General features: G+C 35.8%; 2 protein-coding genes and 1 long non-coding RNA gene across 5 annotated transcripts; 2 read left to right on the forward strand and 1 right to left on the reverse strand.

Annotated features, from left to right (window-relative positions):
* The first annotated feature begins 2,516 nt into the window (after nt 1-2,516).
* Nucleotides 2,517-6,104, forward strand: LOC111197906 (ATP-citrate synthase beta chain protein 2). Of its 2 annotated transcripts, none has more exons than XM_022703194.2 (16): nt 2,517-2,720; nt 2,991-3,101; nt 3,179-3,281; nt 3,361-3,426; nt 3,507-3,630; nt 3,711-3,845; nt 3,935-3,995; nt 4,077-4,153; nt 4,231-4,386; nt 4,458-4,586; nt 4,668-4,800; nt 4,877-5,004; nt 5,088-5,193; nt 5,277-5,353; nt 5,426-5,496; nt 5,579-6,104. In XM_022703194.2, the coding sequence occupies exons 2-16, from the start codon at nt 3,002-3,004 to the stop codon at nt 5,937-5,939; spliced, it is 1,827 nt and encodes a 608-aa protein (XP_022558915.1). In that variant the 5' UTR covers nt 2,517-2,720; nt 2,991-3,001; the 3' UTR covers nt 5,940-6,104. The 2 variants fall into 2 exon arrangements, with proteins under 2 accessions (XP_022558915.1, XP_022558916.1); XM_022703195.2 differs by having other exon boundaries at nt 2,606-2,840.
* A 3,261-nt stretch (nt 6,105-9,365) lies between these two features.
* On the forward strand, nt 9,366-14,547 carry LOC111206505 (probable serine/threonine-protein kinase SIS8). 2 transcript variants are annotated; one of them, XR_002658771.2, is made up of 13 exons: nt 9,366-9,908; nt 10,564-11,002; nt 11,392-12,007; nt 12,081-12,121; nt 12,197-12,265; nt 12,332-12,432; nt 12,546-12,624; nt 12,761-12,859; nt 13,295-13,363; nt 13,466-13,515; nt 13,606-13,687; nt 13,816-13,921; nt 14,118-14,294. XR_002658771.2 is itself a non-coding variant. In XM_022703524.2 (13 exons), exons 1-13 carry the CDS (start codon nt 9,526-9,528, stop codon nt 14,245-14,247), a joined length of 2,253 nt encoding a protein of 750 aa, XP_022559245.2. In that variant the 5' UTR covers nt 9,366-9,525; the 3' UTR covers nt 14,248-14,547. The 2 variants fall into 2 exon arrangements, 1 of the variants encoding a protein (XP_022559245.2); XM_022703524.2 differs by having other exon boundaries at nt 13,827-13,921; nt 14,118-14,547.
* Nucleotides 14,454-15,155, reverse strand: LOC111206506. Its single transcript, XR_002658772.2, has 3 exons — nt 14,947-15,155; nt 14,817-14,857; nt 14,454-14,689 (listed from the first exon to the last, which is right to left on the reverse strand). It is a non-coding gene; the product is annotated as an uncharacterized LOC111206506 (long non-coding RNA).
* Nucleotides 15,156-21,699: the final 6,544 nt, after the last annotated feature.

Here is a 21,699-nt window from a genome sequence, read left to right on the forward strand (position 1 = left end):
TCATTGCCCCATGCACCTTTGGTTGAAAATCAACTATAACTATTGTAGTTTTGCTATTTAGTACCTTGTGCCCCATGTTATTTATATATCCAAGATCCGCCCCTGAGCATGACTGGTCCCAGAAAACTACCAGAAACCTTCTCACATTGTCGCGCACTTTACTCCTTTCAACCACTCGATCAAACTCAAACAAAAACAAATTTGTTTTGTGTACTTAGAGCATCTCCAAAAGACACTCTATAACTTTAAATATGAAGTTTTTTGCTCTCCAAACAAGAACTTCAAAAGTGAAACTCTATATTTGAAGTTTCACTACTCAAAACTTCAAATTTGAAGTTTCATATTTTTATTTGCATATTGGTCCCTACAATCACACATCACCTTTATGTTTCATAAATATTTTCTTGTTTATTGTTTTAATCCTTAAAAAAATTATATCTCATAAATATTTTAAAATTTTTTACAAAATTTAAATTTTACACGTAAAATTAAATAAAACTTTAAAATAAGATTTAAAATATTTTAACTAGGAAAACAATAATATACAAAAGAAACTTAACAAAAAATATTTTTAAAAATTACATGAAGACATAACTATTACACAAATTTAAATATTACAACAACACTAGTAGTCAGATAAGTTTGATCTGGAACTTTCAAAATTTTCAAATATTGTTCAGTTTTTTTTGTGTAACTGAAGATGGTTGTTGTTGTTGTTTTTATGTCTTTTTCGTACAATTCTTTCTTGTTCATATCGAATATATTCATGAGTATTAATATCATCGAAAAAAATTAGTCTTTTAGCAATATTTTATGTTTTTCTTTTACGTTCTTGTTCTGATCTGATATATTTACAAGTATCAATATCACCCGATTTCAACAAAGTAAAAATGAGGAGAGTCATTTTTACTTCGAAATGCACTAATAAATCATATATGCATTACGAAAATCATTTATGGAATAATATGGTATTTTGTTTGAAGTTTAATATTAATTAAGTTATTTTTATTTAAATTTTTATATTTTAATAGAATATTTCATTAATTAATATTGTTGTGATATGTTTATATATGTGCTAGTTATTTACAAAAGTTTTATAAATTCAAATTAGTTATGACAAATATAAAGACTCTGTTATAAAATACAAATAGTTTTGAAGTTGAGTTTGAAGTTTTGATTTTGGAGAAGAACAACTTTAAACTTCAAATATAGAGTTTTGGAAACTTCAAAATAGAGTTTCTTTTTGGAGATGCTCTTACTTAGAGAAACTTCATCGCATAATACGTTGGAATAACTATTGGTTTAGCACAAAGGGTTATATTAGGCATCCTCATCCATTAGATACTTTTTTGGGATGCCTGAACAAAACAAAAAAAATTAATATTCTTATATAATGTGAAAAATAGTTTATTTTAGAAATAAAAATTGAACCAGAATTGATATAAGTTCTTGATGGAGTTATATAGAGACTTTCAAAAAATTCTCATTTGAGAATTCCATTTTCGTCTTTCTCTTAATTTTTTTGTTTAACGGTGAAAACTTCTCGTTGGAGATGTCTTAGAGCATCTCCAACGGAGATTCTACCATATATACATATATAACATATACATATACACATATACATTTTAAGAACTCTAATGGGTAGAACCTTATTGGAGGTGCTCTTATGTTTCTAGTTTAGTTTTGTTGGAAAAATTTTTTATGCCATGTTAATAGAATTAGAATTTGACGCTTCTGATTAGTAAAACAAACCTTCATATCATAACTTCTCAATAAAATATTCTGTTTCTAAAGTCGGTCTATTTGAGAGTCAACACCTTTCATATTGACGGTCAGATGGTCTCGTGAGACTCGGCAAGAACATACATAATTGGTAATGGTTAACAACAAGCCATAGTAAAATGGTTATATATCAACTGAGGAATGAAATTATAAAGTTGATTGACTTTGTTAAAAATGTAACTGTAAAGTTGATACTAGAGATAACTTTTTGGGTGCAAATGGATAGTTGATTTTTGGAATGACATTAATTCTATAAAAAATTTCACCATTTGACATGAATAGAATATAATATTCATTTCATCAATTTCACATATTCTAAAAAATATACAAAGAAAAATATTCTTAAACTTTCCTCTGAAATTTTGATTTTGAATGAACGGAATGAAATTATTCTATTTTTAAACTAATTTCATTCCATCTATTTTGATTTCATTAATTCCATCCATGGTTACCATTTACAGCCTTCATTGGATAATGTACACTCAAATGTATTCCAAATCAAAATAGTAAGTATTCTTGAAGCTGAATCAAACGTTGCTGAGTCTTAAAGACAAGATCCGAAACAGCCCTATACCACCAGCAAGGTGGGTAAGCCATGCTTAACAAGAACGGCGACACTATAACGACCATCACGTGATCCAAGAAGTCTTTCCTCAACAATTTTAATATGTTCTGTAATTAATTAACAAACAAATTAATTTATATTCACCGCTACTAATAACACATTAAGTATTGGTCAAGAAGAGATAAAAATCAATGTTTGGGTAAGAAGAAGTTGTGATCCAACTACCCACCAATAAGACCACCACATGATCGCATAGAGAGAAAGAGAGAGAGAGAGACCATCCTTCTATAATAATGGTCTTCTAACCATTCCTCTCCCTTACCACCATTTATTAGCTTCTTTCCCCCACTCACTCGACTCGGGTCGTCACCAGGTTCGTTCTCCTAACTACCTAAACCTTCTCTTCCTCCTCTGGATCGAACAAGTCGTGACCTTTTTTTTAGATCTGTGTCGATTCTGATCTGATTCCAAAGTTTCGATATTTACGAGGAAAGTGCGTAAAGCTCGAAACTTTCGATGTCTTTTCAATTCTAGATTCGTTAATGTAGCAAACGAGTGTGAGATCTGCATTGATTCATGTAACCAAACTCTGGATCTGACCATTGCTCTGTTTTGGTGCTCTGTTTTGGGTACTCTGTTTCAGATCTTTCGAAAATGGCAACGGGACAGCTTTTTTCTCGGACAACGCAAGCTTTGTTCTACAACTACAAGCAGCTTCCTGTCCAACGAATGCTCGACTTCGACTTCCTCTGTGGTAAAAAATCATCAGATCACTCTACATTGGTTTTGGTTTTGGATCAATGAGATCATTTGCTTTTTTTTTTTTAACAGGACGTGAAACGCCTTCTGTTGCTGGGATCATCAACCCTGGCTCTGAAGGGTTTCAGAAGCTCTTCTTCGGACAGGAGGAGATAGCTATCCCCGTTCACGCCGCGTAAGTACCATCATATAGAATCTGAGAGAAGCTTGCAAAAAGTTTCTAACTTGTTTTTTTTTTTTTTTTTTTTATACAGTATTGAGGCAGCTTGTGCTGCGCATCCAACTGCAGATGTATTCATCAACTTTGCGTCTTTCAGGAGGTTTGTGTTGTTTTGTCTTCATAAACTTAGCGTTTGTCTCTTTTGTGATGGTTTTGTTTTAATTGGTTTCTCCTTCATAGTGCTGCTGCGTCATCCATGGCTGCTTTGAAGCAGCCAACTATTAAAGTTGTGGCGATTATAGCAGAAGGTGTTCCGGAGTCAGACACCAAGCAGCTGATTGCTTATGCTCGTGCAAACAACAAGGTGTGTTACTGTTGTGGGTTTAATGAGTAGATTTCATTTGTAAACTGGTCTTGTGAGACTGATTTGGGTTTTGTTTGCAGGTTGTTATTGGACCGGCTACTGTTGGAGGTATTCAAGCTGGTGCATTTAAGATTGGTGACACTGCAGGAACTATTGATAACATTATCCAGTGCAAGCTGTACAGACCTGGATCTGTTGGCTTTGTCTCCAAATCTGTATGTGCTTGATCTTCTAATCTGTGTCTAAAGCTCTCAATGTGATGGTTGAGAGTTTTTTGATTCATCAGTCTTTCTTTTTCTTGCAGGGTGGAATGTCTAATGAAATGTACAATACTGTTGCTCGTGTGACTGATGGGATCTATGAAGGTGAGTTTTGCAAATGTTAAATAATCTGCTAATGAGATATGAAACTGAAGATTTTGTTTTATGGGATGTTGTTGTTAATAGGTATTGCTATTGGTGGAGACGTGTTCCCAGGATCCACTTTGTCTGACCACATCCTAAGGTTTAACAACATTCCACAGGTATATTATATACTTAGAACTGTTTAACATGTTGCTCGCTGGAACTCTCCTTCTTAATTAAAAGAGCTATGTTGCAGATAAAAATGATGGTTGTACTTGGAGAGCTTGGAGGAAGAGATGAATACTCTCTTGTTGAGGCTTTGAAACAGGGGAAAGTGAATAAACCTGTTGTTGCTTGGGTCAGTGGGACTTGTGCACGGCTCTTCAAGTCTGAAGTACAGTTCGGTCACGCAGTAAGTAGCATGAAATGACTCTTTGTCTGTTGTTCAAATCAAAATTGTTCATTAAACATGATTGTGAATAGGGTGCCAAAAGTGGTGGGGAGATGGAGTCTGCACAAGCCAAGAACCAAGCTCTCATGGATGCTGGAGCCATTGTTCCAACTTCATTCGAAGCTCTCGAATCTGCAATCAAAGAGACTTTTGAGAAACTGGTCAGTTTCCCCTTCTATTGTTCTTAGCTAGCTCGCATCTGTTGGAATCTTATGTGTTACATTCCAAATCCTTGTAAAAAGGTTGAAGAAGGAAAGGTCTCTCCTATAAAGGAAGTCACTCCTCCACAGATCCCTGAGGATCTCAGCTCTGCAATCAAGAGTGGGAAAGTCAGGGCTCCTACTCACATCATCTCCACCATTTCTGATGACAGAGGTATTGTCATGGAAACAAAACCATATAGTCTACTGAGTTGAAACCAATGTTTCTGATACTTGACATTAATTTGTAGGGGAGGAACCATGCTATGCTGGTGTTCCAATGTCTTCAATCATCGAACAAGGCTTAGGAGTGGGCGATGTCATTTCCCTTCTATGGTTCAAGCGTAGTCTTCCACGCTACTGTACAAAGTTCATTGAGGTATCAGCGTTCTCATCTCAATCTATCTCCCTCATACTATTGCGTAGTGAGATTAACTTTGTTTCTCTGTCACAAAAATTTAGATATGCATAATGCTGTGTGCTGATCATGGTCCTTGCGTCTCGGGCGCTCACAACACCATTGTGACAGCAAGAGCAGGCAAAGACCTTGTCTCAAGTCTTGTCTCTGGTTAGTCACTCAACATCTCTCCCACCTCCATATTTTCTTTAACTGTGCAACAATCTCTAAGACTGTTAAAAGCTTTTCAACAGGTTTATTAACCATTGGCCCTAGATTTGGTGGTGCCATTGATGATGCTGCTAGATACTTCAAGGACGCTTGTGACAGGGTAAAAGACTCTCATTTTTTTCACCAACTGCAACTCGCATGAATCTGATCTCTAACTAGTTAATTGTTTCAGAATCTCACACCTTATGAGTTCGTTGAGGGGATGAAGAAGAAGGGAATCAGAGTCCCTGGGATCGGACACAGGTAAAACATCACTTCTTGTAATAAAGAAAAGAATCTCCCCAGTCCCCACTGAATCTCTTGTCTGAAACTTGTTTTTGAATAGGATCAAGAGCAGAGACAACAGAGACAAGAGAGTGGAGCTGCTTCAGAAATTTGCTAGGTCTAACTTCCCATCAGTGAAGTACATGGAGTACGCAGTAACAGTGGAAAGCTACACGCTCTCAAAGGCGAACAACCTCGTCCTCAACGTTGATGGAGCCATTGGATCTCTTTTCTTGGACCTTTTAGCTGGAAGTGGGATGTTTACTAAGCAAGAGATCGATGAGATTGTTCAGATTGGTTATCTCAACGGTCTCTTTGTTCTTGCTCGCTCCATCGGTTTGATTGGACACACCTTTGATCAGAAGAGGTTGAAGCAGCCATTGTACCGTCACCCATGGGAAGATGTGTTGTACACCAAGTGAAACTCATCTCAGCTTTGTTCTTTTGTTGTTAATTCCAAATAATTAGCTTTTACATTCTTCTATGAGAGATGTTACCAAAAATGCATATCTATGCTCTTCTGTTTCTTTTGTTGTGATGTTATGTTTACTTTTATTTTGTTTTCCATTTATCTGAACTTTTATCAATTGGTCTTCTTACTTTCTATAATTCTATGTAGTGTCTGGATAGGGATGTTATGACGATCTTCCATATGAAATTTGGTAGCTAGCTAGCTAGCCTTGTTGGACTTACATGACAAGTTATCCTTCCATTAATTAAATATAAGAAATTAATGTTTATATTTCATTATTATTTAATGGAAAACGTATTACTAAGTACTAAGATCACCAGCATTGGAGGTTCGGTGGAGTTCACAAGCTTCTCCAGAAAAAATATATATTATAATATGTTACAGTAATGATCTTGTCTCGCCACGCTCCTTCCGTATGAACCCGAGTCGTCACTGTTCAACGGGTCCCACGCTCCGTGGCGGTCCGCTATTGGTCAATTTATTTTTATTTTTATTTTAAAAAAAAAAAAAAATCAAAAAAAAAAAAATTCAAATTATGAACCCCAGCCGGGGGTTCATTAATGCTGGTGCTCTGACCCATGTGCCCTATTCATTACTCGATGAAAAGTTGGAGATGCATCAAATGAGTAGTTTATTATTTTGCAGCTGATCATATACTATGTAGTGAGCTGCGATGTGAGGTCGGTCCAAAACAGCTAACATTAAGAACACTAAACAATTAATTCAGCGGAGTTGGATGTTACTTCTTTTACACGGATAGCTTAGCTTTTTTTTTTTTTTTTTTTGAACACATACGGATAGCTTAGCTAAAACATGTTTATTTGGTTGTATTGTAGCAAAATATAAAACCTATGGTTATTGTATACTAGATATTACTCCTCGTGTGTAAGCAAGATAAAGTTTATATAATAATCTGGAAGTGTATCAAAACTTGATATTATGACTCATGACTTCTATATCTTATTCGTTTTTTTGTTTGTTCGAATGGTTGGTTATCTACCAACTCAACTTGCAGTCCAATACCAACTCAAAGAATCTATAACCTCTCCTCTATTTATGGATATAGATGCGTCGACGTGATTATTTATATCTAACAAACATGTGGCTGTATTACAACCATGAACCATGAAACAACTTTTGATATTTAATGTTCTGATTTTTGAAGTGTTTAGGTTTTTATTTTGCCTGTCTAAATTAAACATTATATGAAGAAAACAAACATCCAACCTTATCTTTTATTAGGTTAAGAACTCCGTCCAAGTTTCTATTTTAAGACACGTAACGACGATTTGTTTGCTGCCATGCCTTTTAAGTTTCCATTTTTACATAAGGTAGCTGGTAAAAAGGTTATCGGTTCTGTTTTATTCAGTTTGTACCATGTAACTTTTAACCATTTCGGTTTATAATTATAACCAGTTTGGATCAAATTAATATTATGTATTATAATTACTATTATTTTAAAAAGGAGAGAGTGAGAGAAAGAGTTGACATTTGGAACCAACAGGGGCTCAGATGCACCGCGATCACGAGATTTTGATTAATTTAGGTGTATTCTTTGTGTGAATCAAGCATGTTCGTTGTAGTGACAACGACGTTAACGTGCATATGAAAGCTAACCTCGATAATGTTGCTGGGTCACCAATCGAGATTGAACAACATTAAGACGAATCGATATTTAATCAAGTTTATAAAAATAAAAAATAAAGAAAAACTTAGAATATGTCCTACATATTTACCTATGAGTATATTGTTTGCATTAATCTCCTGTACTATATTTGCGAAGTGATTTTGCCACATGTCATCTATACAAACAATTTCACAAAACAAATATGACATGGCTACTAAAATCGATGACATGACTTCCGAAAAAATATGATTTGAATAATTTTATTTAATGTTGATTTATATTTTTGGCAAACTTATTAGAATATGGTAATAATTCATATATTACATTTAATATTGATATTTTTTTTTGGTAAACTTTTTTTAATATGGTAATAGCTCATACATCATCTATAAATAAATATATTCATATATAACATTTCAAATTTTGAAATATTATTACTTTTGTATAATTATACAATTTGTATTACCAAAGCTTTCAAAAATTTCTACAATTTTTTTAAAAAATTAAATATCTAATCGTAAGATCATTAGTTTCTTATATATCTACAAAATTTATAAATATTGTTGAGGCTAAATTTTTGATAATTATACAATTTTATATCATTTTTATTAGTTTTATACAAATTGATTTAATACATATCAAATCTATATTAAATATTATTAAAAAAATAGTAAAATCTATAATATTTAATAAATTTTATTTTTAAATATAAATTTGATTTAAAAAATTTCTTACAACACCTAGTTAGTAAGTATATTTACAGTAAATCTAACTATGCTATCTTTTAACGAGAGTCTATTTTTTTACTATATAAGTTAGCATGGTCTAAAAGTTTATTAAACGGAAGTGGTTATGAAATGACATAAACAAGGAAAAGAAAAAGTAACTTCTCATCGATGATATGATGGTACCGGTCATAGAACCCATAATGAACCAAAGTCCAACCAATAGGAGACTTTAAATTGACCTTACCAAAAAGATAACCTTTTTCTTGAGAAATTAATGGAATGGGTTTGCATGTAAAATAAATTGCGTGGGGTCTGTATTGATAGAGAGAACTTACATGTAGTGATTGCTCTTTCAATTCAATATATATAATATATCTTTTACAAAAAAAATAGTATTAAAAATACACTTGGAAATTTTGCATAGGAAACTCCTGATATATACAAATTATAACTAATTTTTTTGGAAAAAAAGAAATAAATAGTGTATGTTTAAAAGAAATTACTCCCCAATAAAAATACAATAATTTTTTTTTAATTTTAAATATACCTTGTTTTAACAAATACTAGTAGATATTGTAAACTTAAACAAAAAAATGATAGTGGATATTCAAATTATTAAATTACTATTTCTTCATGGGTAACAAAAAATACAAAAGGTTTAGATAAATGGACAGCCAAGAAAAATTTAAATGTTTTAATCAAATTTTTACAGTTTGTCTTTTTTTTTTTGGTTCAACAACAGTTTGTCTTTTTAATTTCAAAAAATTTAAAAATATTCTTATTCATTTTATTTTATACGAAAAATTAATTATTTATTATTAAAGTTAGGCCCTTTTTTCTTCGGTATAACAAATAAATCCATTTCCATCTAATCTGGTATTTTTCTTTATTTGGTAGAGAAAAATAAGAAAGCAGCCAAACTTAAATCAATTCGAAACTGATCATTTATCACCCCACTAATAGAAAAGCAGCCTCCATAAATCTAAATAAATAGTATATAGTTTTATAATGTCTCAGAAAGAAAGCATAGTAAGCGATCAAACATTAAAAAAATAATAATAATAATAACAAACAACAAACCATCTCGCCGTGATTCATCATCATCTCCTCCGATTCAACTCTCTCTCTCTCTCTCTCTCTCTCTCTCTCTTTGACTTCAGATTTCGATCTCCGTCCCCAAAATGGAGACTCCACCCGCGGAGGAGCTTCTCAAGAAGATACGCGAGCTGGAGGAGAGCCAGGAGCATCTGAAGCGCGAGATGTCTAGGCTCAAGGTCTCGGCCGCCGAGGTTAAGCAGCAGCAGCAGCGCTCGCATTCAGTGTCTCCGCAGCGGAGGAGAAACAGTGGCGGCGAAGGAGGTGCTGCCCCGAGGTGGAGGAAGAGCGGGACGGCGTCGTTTCGCCACGCTTCCCCGCTGCGTAAGGAGAGCCGCGGTGGCGGCGGCGGCGAGGAGGGAAGATCTGGTGGAGGAGGGAAGTTTACGGAGAAACAGTATTTGAATATTCTGCAGTCTATGGCGCAAGCTGTTCATGTCTTTGATCTTAACGGACAAATCATCTTTTGGTGAGTGTACTTGAACACTATGATGCTTTATGTAATAGAAACAATAAACAATATAAATGTTCTGTCTATCTCATCTGTCCGAAATGATTGTGGATTTGATTCCTATAATTGGGGAACTCTTGAAGTAGTTAGACTATGATGCTTATGTAATAGAAACACTCTAGTGTTTGTCTATATCTCATGTGTCCGAAATTACTGTGGATTTGATTCCTATAGTTTGGGAACTCTTGAAGCAGTTAGACTATGGTGGTTTGTGGCTGAACTCGATTCTTTTGTAATTAGAAACAATCTAGTGTCTGGGACGATCTGATGTGTCAGAGATGATTGTGGATTTGATTCATATAGTTTATGAACTCTTTAAATTAGTTACATTATGATAATTTTTTTTTTTTTTGCTGAGTTCGATTCTTTTGTAATAGAAACAATCTTGCATCTGTCTGTCTTATGTGTCCCAAGACTCCCAACTGATATTCATATTCATAACTCGTTTCTTTTGTAATAGAAACAATCCAGTGTAAGTCTATCCCATGTGTCCCAGTTGATATTCAGATTCATAACTCGTTGCTTCTGTAATAGAAACGATTTAGCGTCTGTGTACCTCATGTGTCCTAACTGATATTCAGATTCAAAATTCTACTGCACGGTTTTGTTCCAGGAACGCAATGGCGGAAAAGCTTTACGGCTTCTCAGCAGCAGAAGCACTCGGGAAGGACCCGATCGATATTCTCGTAGATGACCAAGACGCCGCGGTTGCACAGAACATCACTCGCCGCTGCGGCTGCGGAGAGAGCTGGACCGGCGAGTTTCCCGTCAAGAACAAAGCAGGAGACAGGTTTTCGGTAGTGACCACAATGTCTCCTTTCTACGATGACGATGGCTCTCTTATTGGGATCATATGCATCACAAACGACGCGGCTCTTTTTCAAGACCCGAGAGTCTCTCAAGCCAAGACAAGAGGGCAAGAAGAGGGAACAAGCTTTAGCCGAGTTGCATCTAAGCTTGGTCTCGACTCCAAAGAGGCTGTTGCGTCGAAACTTGGGCTTGACTCTCAGCAGCCTATACAAGTTGCTATTAAATCCAAGATATCAGATTTGGTTAGTTTTTAATTTGAATATTCTCATATTTATTTATTTATTTATACCGTTAGCAAATTATTGATTTATATATAATACATTATATGACATATTTTAGTTTTTAAGTTGAGTTATAAAATTAGTATGAAGAATTATGAAAATTAGATATACAAAACAGAAGAAATTAGACAAATTTGTAGATTTATAGCAATATTATTGCTTAATTTCACATATTTAGACAACTTTAAACCGATTTTAATCGATATAGGACAGTTTAAACCAATTTGAATCGTATAAATCGGTATAAATCGGATTTTAAGAAAATCGTTTCGGATAGGACTGAGTTGCCGCCTAGACTGATTTTTAGAAACTTGGTTGCAATCGTTTGAACAGTGTTGTTGAAATAACAGGCGTCCAAGGTGGGGAACAAGGTCAGGTCAAAGATGCAAGCAGGTGATAATAGTTCTGCACACCATGAAGGTGGAAGTGGGGACAGTCATCATTCAGATCAAGGCTTCTTCGAAGCTGCTTTGTTTGAACGTAAGGAGGATGCAGGCGCTAGCACTAGCACAGCGAGGGGAGATTTTATCCAGTCTCCTTTCGGTGTGTTCCTACGCAGCGATGACAAGTCTTCTTCTTCAAAGCCCTTCAGAGATTCAAGCGATGAAAACGAGATTCCTAAGACGCTTGCGTCAAAAGCTGAAGAGTGGATGGCGAAGAAAGGGTTGTCATGGCCATGGAAAGGGAACGAGCAAGAGGGTTTGGAAGGGAGGCGTGGTCATTCGGTGTGGCCTTGGGTGCAGAACGAACCGCAGAAGGAAGAAGGTCATCAGAGTAATAAGGCTGCTAGTAATGAGGCTGTGGGCGGGTATTGGTCTTCCCCTGTTAATGTGAACAGCACGAGCAGTGCTAGCAGCTGTGGAAGTACTAGCAGCAGCGTTATGAACAAGGTTGATATGGATAGTGACTGCTTGGACTATGAAATCTTGTGGGAGGATTTGACAATCGGAGAACAAATTGGGCAAGGTGATGAATCTATCCTTCAAGACATTTTGCAATGGTAATAACATTCTGTAACAATTTCTCTTTATGTGTACAGGTTCATGTGGAACTGTCTACCACGGTCTATGGTTTGGATCTGTACGTTCTTGCCTTCTGTTGATGATGTAGAATCTGCATTGTTGATTCTTATGAGAGTTGCTAATGTTACTGCAGGATGTGGCTGTAAAGGTGTTCTCCAAACAAGAATATTCTGAAGAGATCATTACATCTTTTAGACAAGAGGTATTATGTTGTACTTGCTTTATTATGATTTTGAAGTACTTATGCTTTACTTGTATTATTCTGAAGGTGTCGTTGATGAAAAGACTTAGACATCCAAATGTGCTACTGTTTATGGGAGCTGTGACATCACCCCAGCGTCTCTGTATCGTGACAGAGTTCCTTCCACGGTTCGGTCTCATCTCTTTGGCTAAATACTACACTTCCTTTTATGCTTTTTCTTTTTAAACTCCGAGACCAAAATGCTGACTCACTCAAAAATCTATTAAAACTATATATGCAGTGGAAGTCTATTCCGTTTGCTGCAGAGGAACACATCAAAACTGGACTGGAGGCGACGTATCCATATGGCATCGGACATTGTGAGTAATTTTCTAGATCATTGATAGTTGTATGCCCACATTGTTGTGCATATCGTTCTTTTTCAACTCTTTGGTTCTGTCACCGTACATCTCATCCAACATGTTGCATACTTTATTTACGTACTTACTCCCACAGGCTCGTGGCATGAACTATCTTCACCATTGTAGTCCACCCATCATTCACCGCGACCTGAAGTCATCAAATCTACTGGTTGATCGAAACTGGACAGTGAAGGTATTGTTTCCAATATTAAATCCATATAGTTCCTTTAATCCTGAGTCCTGACAAGTAATAGGTATCCATCATGTCTTTGGTAACTTTATGGAGGTTACGTACAAATGCTGTCAGTGAATGATAGGACATGCATGTCTAATGGAATTTCGATTTTATTTCATTTTATTTATTTGATAATATTAGCTTAGGTACAACAATAATGTTATTTGGTCTAGTAATTCCATTGTGTCAGAATTGGAAAGTTCTAACATAAAGCAAAATGTAAAGAGAGGCTATGATTTTAATTTTTAACTAGAACTTGACCCGCGGGTATTTGATTTAACTTGTGTTCAATATAAACTCATAAACCGCATTTTTAATAGCAGAAGTAGAAACTAGTATTGAACTTAATATGGCTCTGTTTGCATAGCTAACTTACCGTATCATCTCAAATAGGTTGCTGACTTTGGTCTCTCGCGTATTAAGCATGAGACATACCTCACTACGAAGACAGGAAGAGGAACGGTATTCAACATAAGTCTCTTACCAAAATGATTCCTCTTTTTCTTGGTGAAGATAATTCTTCTCATTATGAATTCAATTGCCTTTTTTTTACCTGTTTTGCAGCCTCAATGGATGGCACCAGAGGTTCTTCGAAATGAAGCTGCTGATGAAAAGTAGACTCTCATTTTGGTGCTTGGTTAAGTTCCTTTGCTCATTAGTTTCTACCTTTCTTCTCTAACAATGCTTCTTCTCTTTAAACTCAGGTCTGACGTTTACAGCTTCGGAGTAGTACTATGGGAGCTTGTGACTGAGAAGATTCCGTGGGAAAATCTAAATGCTATGCAGGTATAACTTCCGAAATTAGGAAAAAGAAAATTCAAAAGAATTGTTCCCAAATGAGAGTTAGCAAATACTATAGTTTGGCCATATCTTAAAGCTATACAAGGCCATTTTATAAAGAGATGTTTATTTAGAATACTTGCAGGTGATTGGAGCTGTGGGGTTTATGAACCAGAGACTCGAAGTTCCAAAGGATGTTGATCCTCAGTGGATTTCTCTTATGGAAAGCTGCTGGCATAGGTTCGTAATATAACATTGCACATTCAAAAACTTTTATAAGTTGTGTTTGGTTTTGATTGTGGTTGAATAGTTTTTAACTTTGATTGCCAAAACAGTTAGCTGATAGAGGTTCTAATGTTCTTTCACAGTTGTATTTTTATTTTAGACTAATACGTCTTTGAAGCAGTAGCTAACGCAAGTAAGATATTTTGTGCAGTGAACCACAGTGCAGACCGACGTTCCAACAAGTTATGGAGAAACTAAGAGAGCTTCAAAGGAAATACACTATGCAGTTTCAGGCAACCCGTGCTGCATCCATAGACAACTCTTCCCTCAAGGAAAAATAAAACCCTGAGCAGGATCTGATTGGCGTTGAAGAAGAAGCTTAGCTACAGAAGAAAGGTGAATGAAGAGAAAGCAGCAAGAAGAAGCTTTGGTAAGCTGCTAAACTCGATTGATAATCTCTCTCTCATTACGAGAGGTAAGTTCGTTTCAAATGTGTCATGTGCTTGCGAGCTGAGCTAGAGAGGATATATATAGTTATGCATGAGGCAGACCCAGTTCTTTTTCCTTGAAAGAATTGCTTGTACAGATGAAAAGAACGAGGATGAATCAAAAGATTTGGAAGTAAATTTTGTTACATTTTATTGGATGATGCCTATGCCTTTGTTATTGTTCTCAAAATCACATATAACATAAATAAAAAGTTTTTTTTTTAAAAAATTTTATGTATTAGGCTGTGGTTGATCATCGCGAGCTTCTTCTTCTTCTTCTTCTTGCTTAGCTATGCTGTGGTCAGGCACAAACAAAAAACATTCCAAACATATATGAGCAGCAACCAACAATTCAGAATAGCTACACAGATATTATATACAGGACTGATTATATACACAGATATTAGAGATAGAGAGAGTACCTAGATGAAGGCGTAGTAACATGACTTTTCGGTAAAATTTCCTGTAAATTTGAGAATTAAATAACAAAAGCTGAAATTCCTCCATCGCTATATGTAAATATTTATTTATATAAAAGCAAAGCAAATTAACCTTTTCCAACGGTTCAGTATCAGAACAGGGCCTATAAGCAGCCGCAATCGTATTCCGTCTAGGGAAACGTTCACCGAAACGTCTTCTTCGTTTCATTGCTGTGCCTAGCTCCTCCCAAAACACTTTTTTACGTTGAAGCCTTTTTTTTTTTTTTTTGAATAAGTCCCTAGCTACGTATATATACAAGGGCTGGGCCTAAATCAATGTTTATAATCTTCAACTCCTCATCCGGCCCTTTCTGTTATTATATGAAAGTAACTATGCTGCTGTACTTGCTTTATTCTGAAGGTATCGTCGTTGATTAAAAGACTATCCAAATGTTCTACTGTTTATGGGAGCTGTGACATCTCCTCAGCGTCTCTGTATCGTGACCGAGTTCCTTCCACGGTCTTGTTGGGGGTGGATTTACATCCTCCCTCAAGGCCCATTAGACAATGTACTAAGCCCATTTGGTTAGAAAATCCTAGACATATATTTGTATAAATAAAGAGATATCTCTCTTGAGCAAGGGATCTCTCTTCTTCCATTTTGACATATTAAACACTTCATACAAAGAACTTATTGATTCTTAGATTTATTTACACTTGTAATCATACATGTAATATAATCTTTAATCAATAAATTCTTTTTGATGTTCTTTCTCCATTTGATTTCTATGTTGATTTCTCTTTAGTCTCAAGAATCTAAGAAATCTATTTCTTAAATTCTTCATTGTATGAATCCGACAAACACACCATTTTCGGTTCAAACAGTTGGCGCTAGAAGGAGGGGGCCAAAGAGAACTATCTTGATAGCATATCAAACTTGAAAAATTTTAGATCTAGATCTTAAAAAAAAAAAAAAAAAAAAAGATGAAACAACAATGTCGTCTTGTTTCTTTCACCAACACGGCTTTGGTTCTACGGAGGAGAGGAGATGCTTTGGTTCTACGGAGGAGAGGAGATTGATCGGTCAAAGATCAAAGCTTTCTTCACCAACCACAAAGCTTTGCTTTGGACGTACCCACCAAAGATCCTCGTAGAGCTTGTAATCTCGATCCTCATAGACGTGCCGATGAAGTTCCCGTCTCGATCCGCCGGCGAAGCTCCGTCTCTATCCGTCGGTGAAGCTTCCGCCTCGATCCGCCGGTGAAGCTTCCGGGATCCGCCGGTGAAAGTGACAGCATCTCGCCCGCATCTGCGCAAAAGTGACGACCCAGAGCCGCCGCTTCTGTGTGTGTTCCAAAAGAGTCCCTCATCTCCTGACCAGAGCTTTAAAGGTACGAGCTTTATATCCAAGAAAAGCTCGTCAGGAGAGAGCATCGAGCTTGAGCTCTCCATTCTTCAAAGGCATCGAGCTTCTCGTCAAAGGGAAAGGGAGACGCGACCTTTCAGGCTCTATCAGGTGTGATCTCAGCGTTCTCGGTTCATCGAAGCAGTCGTGATTCTGCTTTGGTTCACCGTAAACTCCGGTCAAGCATGTGTTGGGCCCACAAGCCCAATCCTCCACCAAACGAGCAGAAGCCTAGTCTTCCACCCAAAGGAGCAGAAGCCCAACTCTCATCCTTTTGCTTCTCTTTGTTGACTTGTTCCGTGTTACGGTTACCAGAAGAGAAGGCACCAGTGTGTGAACAAGAGAAGCTTCATGCTTATCTGCTTTAAACTCAGCTTGCGTTAGAGGAGATTCAGGTTTCTGCAAAGTGCAAGGCTCAGTTACAGGTTCTGTGAAACGAATTGCTCAGGCACAGGAAGAGAAAGCTGTTTCAGCCTTTGCCTCGCCATCAAACCTGAGATCTTTGAATCACTGGTGATGCAGTGATGAACGGGATGATGATCGTGGAGCTCTCTCCAGCGTCTTAATGGCTGAAGCAGTGCAGCCTCTAACTGATGGAGCCAAGCAGTTCCTTGCCTCGCGTTTCAAAGATATCACCAAACTTCTGAAGGAGGTTAAAGCCTTACCGTTGGCTGGAATGGAAGCGATAGAATCAAGCGATGATCTCCAAATTGCTTCTGAGGATGCTATTTACGACATGAGCTCTGTTCTTTGTCATGGCGAGACCTCCACCAACGAGCTTAGCTTCTGATCATCACTCGGATGGAAACGAGACGCCTTAAACTCAGTTCAGATTCAACCCGTCATTGCCTTGCCGACTACCAGCTCTCCAACGGGGTCATGAAAGAATACTCCTTAGTATCTCTTCCTTGATAGCCGTAAGCGCCGCTGCAGCCATTGTGGTTGGCGTGATAGCCATCAAGAGGCGTTGCTTCAACAGAATCAGTATCCAAGGAGATCAAAGACTGAAGTGAACTGCAGTGGAGTTATGGCATCAACTTCTTGATTCTACTTCAAGAAAGCTCTCCCAAGAGACACGACCACAACACCGGGCTCACCTCGAAACACGTTTTCTCCATGCCAAAGATAAGTGTCTCGTAACGTATTTTGTAACGTGTTTAGAAAGTACGAGATACACATGTAACGTGTTTATTTTTCTAGCTTTTATATACATATCAAACACTACGAGATACACACGTATTCCACATTTTGATCATATTATTTTTATGGTCATAGAAAATCTGATAATCGTCATATTTTTCTTTGTAACCCAAAATCGATTGTGAGACAGACTGACAAGCTCAGACTCTGGTACAAGCTCTAGCTGATGTGATCACAGTCCGCACAACTCCTGCTGATTTTATCGCCGCCAATCACGAGCTCATTACAGACCTCGCAACTCCACAGCGCGTTCATCAATGTTATTACAGCATGACGAACTTACACGCCAACAACCTGCTCGACACACACGATCTCAACGTGAGACTTCGGGTCAGCAATAGTTCGGTAAACATGATTTTAGGCACGAGTTTAAATTAAACTTGCTTTTTATTAGGCATGAATTTGCAGTCGATTCGCTTATCGCTAGACACGAGTTTACAAAAACTCGTCTTTGGCAAGGCATGAGTTTACAGAAACTCTCCTTCTACAAGGTACGAGCTCTCAGTAAACTCGCCTTCGTCTTAGCATGAGTTTAGTAAACTCGTCTTTCGCTAAGCACGAGTTTAAAGCAAATTCGCCTTTTATTAGGCACAAGTTCGAAATAAACTCGCCTAAACCGTCATAGGCATGAATGTGTCTAGTTCATTGTCTAATAAACCCTATTCATAAAGTTCACAGAGATCGACTTCGTCTCTCTCAACGAACTTTGGGGGGCTTATTGTTGGGGGTGGATCTTGATCCTCTAGCAAGGCCCATAAGACAAGGAACTAGGCCCATTTGGTTATAAAACCCTAGACATATCTTTGTATAAATAAAGGGACACATCTCTTTAGCAAATGATCTTTTTTCTCTCATTTTACATATTAAACACTTCATACAAAGAACTTATTGATTCTTAGATTTATTTACACTAGTAATCATACATGTAATATAATCTTTAATCAATAAATTCTTTTTGATGTTCTTTCTCCATTTGATTTCTATATTGATTTCTCTTTACCCTCAAGAATCTAAGAAATCTATTTCTTAAATTCTTCATTGTATGAATCCGACAAACATACCATTTTCGGTTCAAACAGGTCTTATCTCTTCGGCTAATACTACACTTCCTTTGAACTCGGGGACCAAAATTCTGATTCAATCTATTAAAACAATATATGCAGTGGCATGGGACATTGTGAGTATTAGTTAAACACGTGATATTGTTCTAGATCATTGATAGTTAGTTCACATTTTATTGGATGATTTTGTGCAGGTGTGTTTAGAGTCAAGGATGTTGTGTTTGTTTCTTGCTCAAAACGCGTAATAAAACCTCAACACGACCTCAAAAATGTATCACAAGGTACACAGTCCTCTAGTTGAAACAACTCTGCGCTCGTTATAGTCGTCTCTCAACCATATTATTTTATTTTATTCACAGGAAGTTAAATGAGAATGTTCCTAAATACCTAATCTTGTAATATTCACATATCTTTTGTATAGTATGCTGTAGTTGAAATCTGAATATGAAAGAATACAAAGGATTGTGAGATGGAATATTAACAAGAAGAAGCTTTGGTAAGCTGCTAAGCTCGATCGATAATCTCTCTCTCTCTCTCTCATTACGAAAGGTCATAATTCGTTTTGAATACGTCATGTCATGTGCTTAGCGAGCTGAGCTAGAGAGGATATATAAAATTGTGCCCGAGGCAGACCCAGTTCTTTGTCCTTGAAAACGAGAATGATACCTTTGTTATTGTTGTGATTTCAACAATGTGAATAGCTTGTTGCATTTTACGTTTTGGAAGATTTGGAAGTAAATTTTGTTACATTTTATTGGATGACTAGTGGTATTCGTTTTATTCTTACATGAATTTACAATTCATTTTATGGTCTTATTAAAGAAATTATGTTCAAAAATATGAAAATGAAAATATTGTTGTGAAACAAAAGAATAGAATATGTATGTTTATGTCTTATTCATAAACATATGGAGCCTTTATATATAGGGAATTACACCGTCATTGAATAATGTAAAGACTAAAGAAAGGAAATACAATACCCGTTTCGATATTTTGCTACTTCAGTTCAGATTTCAGTTCAGTTTTTTCGGATCGGGTTCGGGTGTGGCTTCAGATATCGGGTAAAGTGTCCACCCCTATTTTACATTACTTGTTTTATTTGTTTGCTAGTTCTTTATTTGTTTTCAGTTTTTTTTATTAGTCACTGCAAACTAAAAAAATAAAACATATTTATATTAGAGTTCTTTATATGTTCCAATTTACTTAAGTCCCTCCAATCAAAGCCCTTTTTCGAAAAAAAATATCCCTATAATCATATTTGTATGTTTATATTTAATTAGATATGTTATGTTTAAGATATATATATATATATATATATATATTCATAATTTGAATACAATAGCTAATTTTATTTTATTTTTACTTGATAATGCATCAATTTCGAAAATAATACTATTATCTAAATGTTATTAAAAATTATAGTGATGTTTGGTTTTAGGTGGTTATATTATTTGTTTAGTAAAATAAAATATCTACAATATAATAAAATTGAAATAATATATGTGTATTGTAAAGTATAATATAATTTTGAAATTTATAAACTATTTATTTATTTATTTTTGACCCCAGTAAAAAATATTTATGGCTCTGTCCACTCGTAAGAGATCAGATATCATAGTCCTCTGGCTCGTCATGTTCCCCTTAGCCACAACAACTACTCAATGAGGAGCATGGTCAGTAAGGTTTACGCTTTGAGAATTAGTACAAAAACTAGTCTGTTAGTCGATATTATCTCAATCTTTGGCAGGTTCTACTTTTATGTATATGCTATTTTGAGCTTATGTCATTTATTCGTGATTTTTTTTAGTTTTTTTTTTTCAAAGATGATTATTTGAACTTTGTCTTCTTATGAATTAAAACTAAACAGTATAAAAAATAGATCGACCTTCCAAAAAAATTTATGGAGAAAAAAAAACTAAGAAAGCTTGGTTTAAAAGACAGGATATTGGAAAGCATGTAAACCTTGTGATTCTTTTTGTGACACGTTTCTACGATAAGTTAAATGAGAATACATTTATTTGTGATATCGTCTAACTCACATGGTTGTGCGTAGGTGTGGGCATATTAACCGAAACCCAAACCCGAACCGATCCGAAAAACCCGAACCGAAAACAGAATCGAATTAAAAAAAGACGAACGAGTTTAGGATTCAACCAGTCCGGATACCCGTATCCGATTGGTTATATCCGATACCCGAACCAATTATCCGAAGTACCCAAATATATATATATATATATTACTAACCTTAATTTTACATCTTCCATTCTCATTCATCTTTTTGTCTTCTCTTTTTTCAACGTATATGTTCAGTACATACTTAAACTCATTTTATGACCGATTACATGTATGAATCACTATACTTTGCGATTTTGATTTATGTTTAATTACAAGTAGGATTTGCGATTTGTTTTATCTTTGCTCTTGACACAGACATGAGCTCAAACATTCATGATTATCCGTGTTTGATTTCTGTTTGATTTTGATTTATGAATAGATGATTTTTTTACCATTTTCTATTCAAGATAATACAAATAGAAAATACACGAAGAAAAAGAATACATGCTCGTGTTCCTCAACGTAATAACAAATCAGAAAGATTATAAATCTTCTATTAAGTTGTTCAATCTTTTAACTTCAACAGTATTGTTTCTAGTCTCACATGGTCAAATCAAGGATACATGGAATTTTTATTATTATTTGTTACACAGTCCGGTTATACCCGAAATAACCTGAATCTTAAAAATGTAAACCCGATCCGAAGTATAAAATGACCCAAACGGGTTCTGTACCTCTCCATCCGAAAACTCGAAAATCCGAAGCATCCGACCCGAACCCGAACGGATATCCGAACGCCCAGACCTAGTTGTGTGGTTCTAAGAAAGAAAAGAAGTATATTTGACCAGGAGCAATAATATGTAAGGATCCTTATGGGTTAAAAAGACAAATGATCGTGCGTATGGTAGAGAAGTAGAAACCTAAAGATATTGACATGTATTTTTTTTTTGGTCAATGACATGTAATTAAATTTATAAGAATACATTAAGAGAAGTATTATGCAAGTTTTGGTCCTCCACTCAGCATAATAAAAAGATTCTAGTGATGGAAAAGGAAGATAGATGCCTTCTTGGTGTGGGTCCATTAAACAGCGGCTGCAATTGCTCGCACATTTTCAACTTTTCGAGGCCCAATCATCGTAAGACGAAAAAGAACAATCAACTCT

Source organism: Brassica napus, chromosome C9, assembly GCF_020379485.1.
Source record: "Brassica napus cultivar Da-Ae chromosome C9, Da-Ae, whole genome shotgun sequence".
NCBI lineage: Eukaryota > Viridiplantae > Streptophyta > Magnoliopsida > Brassicales > Brassicaceae > Brassica > Brassica napus.

Excerpts from the sequence above, each read along its gene's own strand:
- LOC111206505 (XM_022703524.2), top strand. The coding sequence starts at position 9,526 with ATGGAGACTCCACCCGCGGAGGAGCTTCTCAAGAAGATACGCGAGCTG. Across the intron at positions 9,909-10,563 it reads AACGGACAAATCATCTTTTG|GAACGCAATGGCGGAAAAGC; the intron begins GTGAGTGTACTT and ends GTTTTGTTCCAG. Across the intron at positions 12,122-12,196 it reads ACGGTCTATGGTTTGGATCT|GATGTGGCTGTAAAGGTGTT; the intron begins GTACGTTCTTGC and ends ATGTTACTGCAG.
- LOC111197906 (XM_022703194.2), top strand. The coding sequence starts at position 3,002 with ATGGCAACGGGACAGCTTTTTTCTCGGACAACGCAAGCTTTGTTCTAC. Across the intron at positions 4,387-4,457 it reads AAGTACAGTTCGGTCACGCA|GGTGCCAAAAGTGGTGGGGA; the intron begins GTAAGTAGCATG and ends GATTGTGAATAG. Across the intron at positions 5,194-5,276 it reads TGTCTCAAGTCTTGTCTCTG|GTTTATTAACCATTGGCCCT; the intron begins GTTAGTCACTCA and ends GCTTTTCAACAG.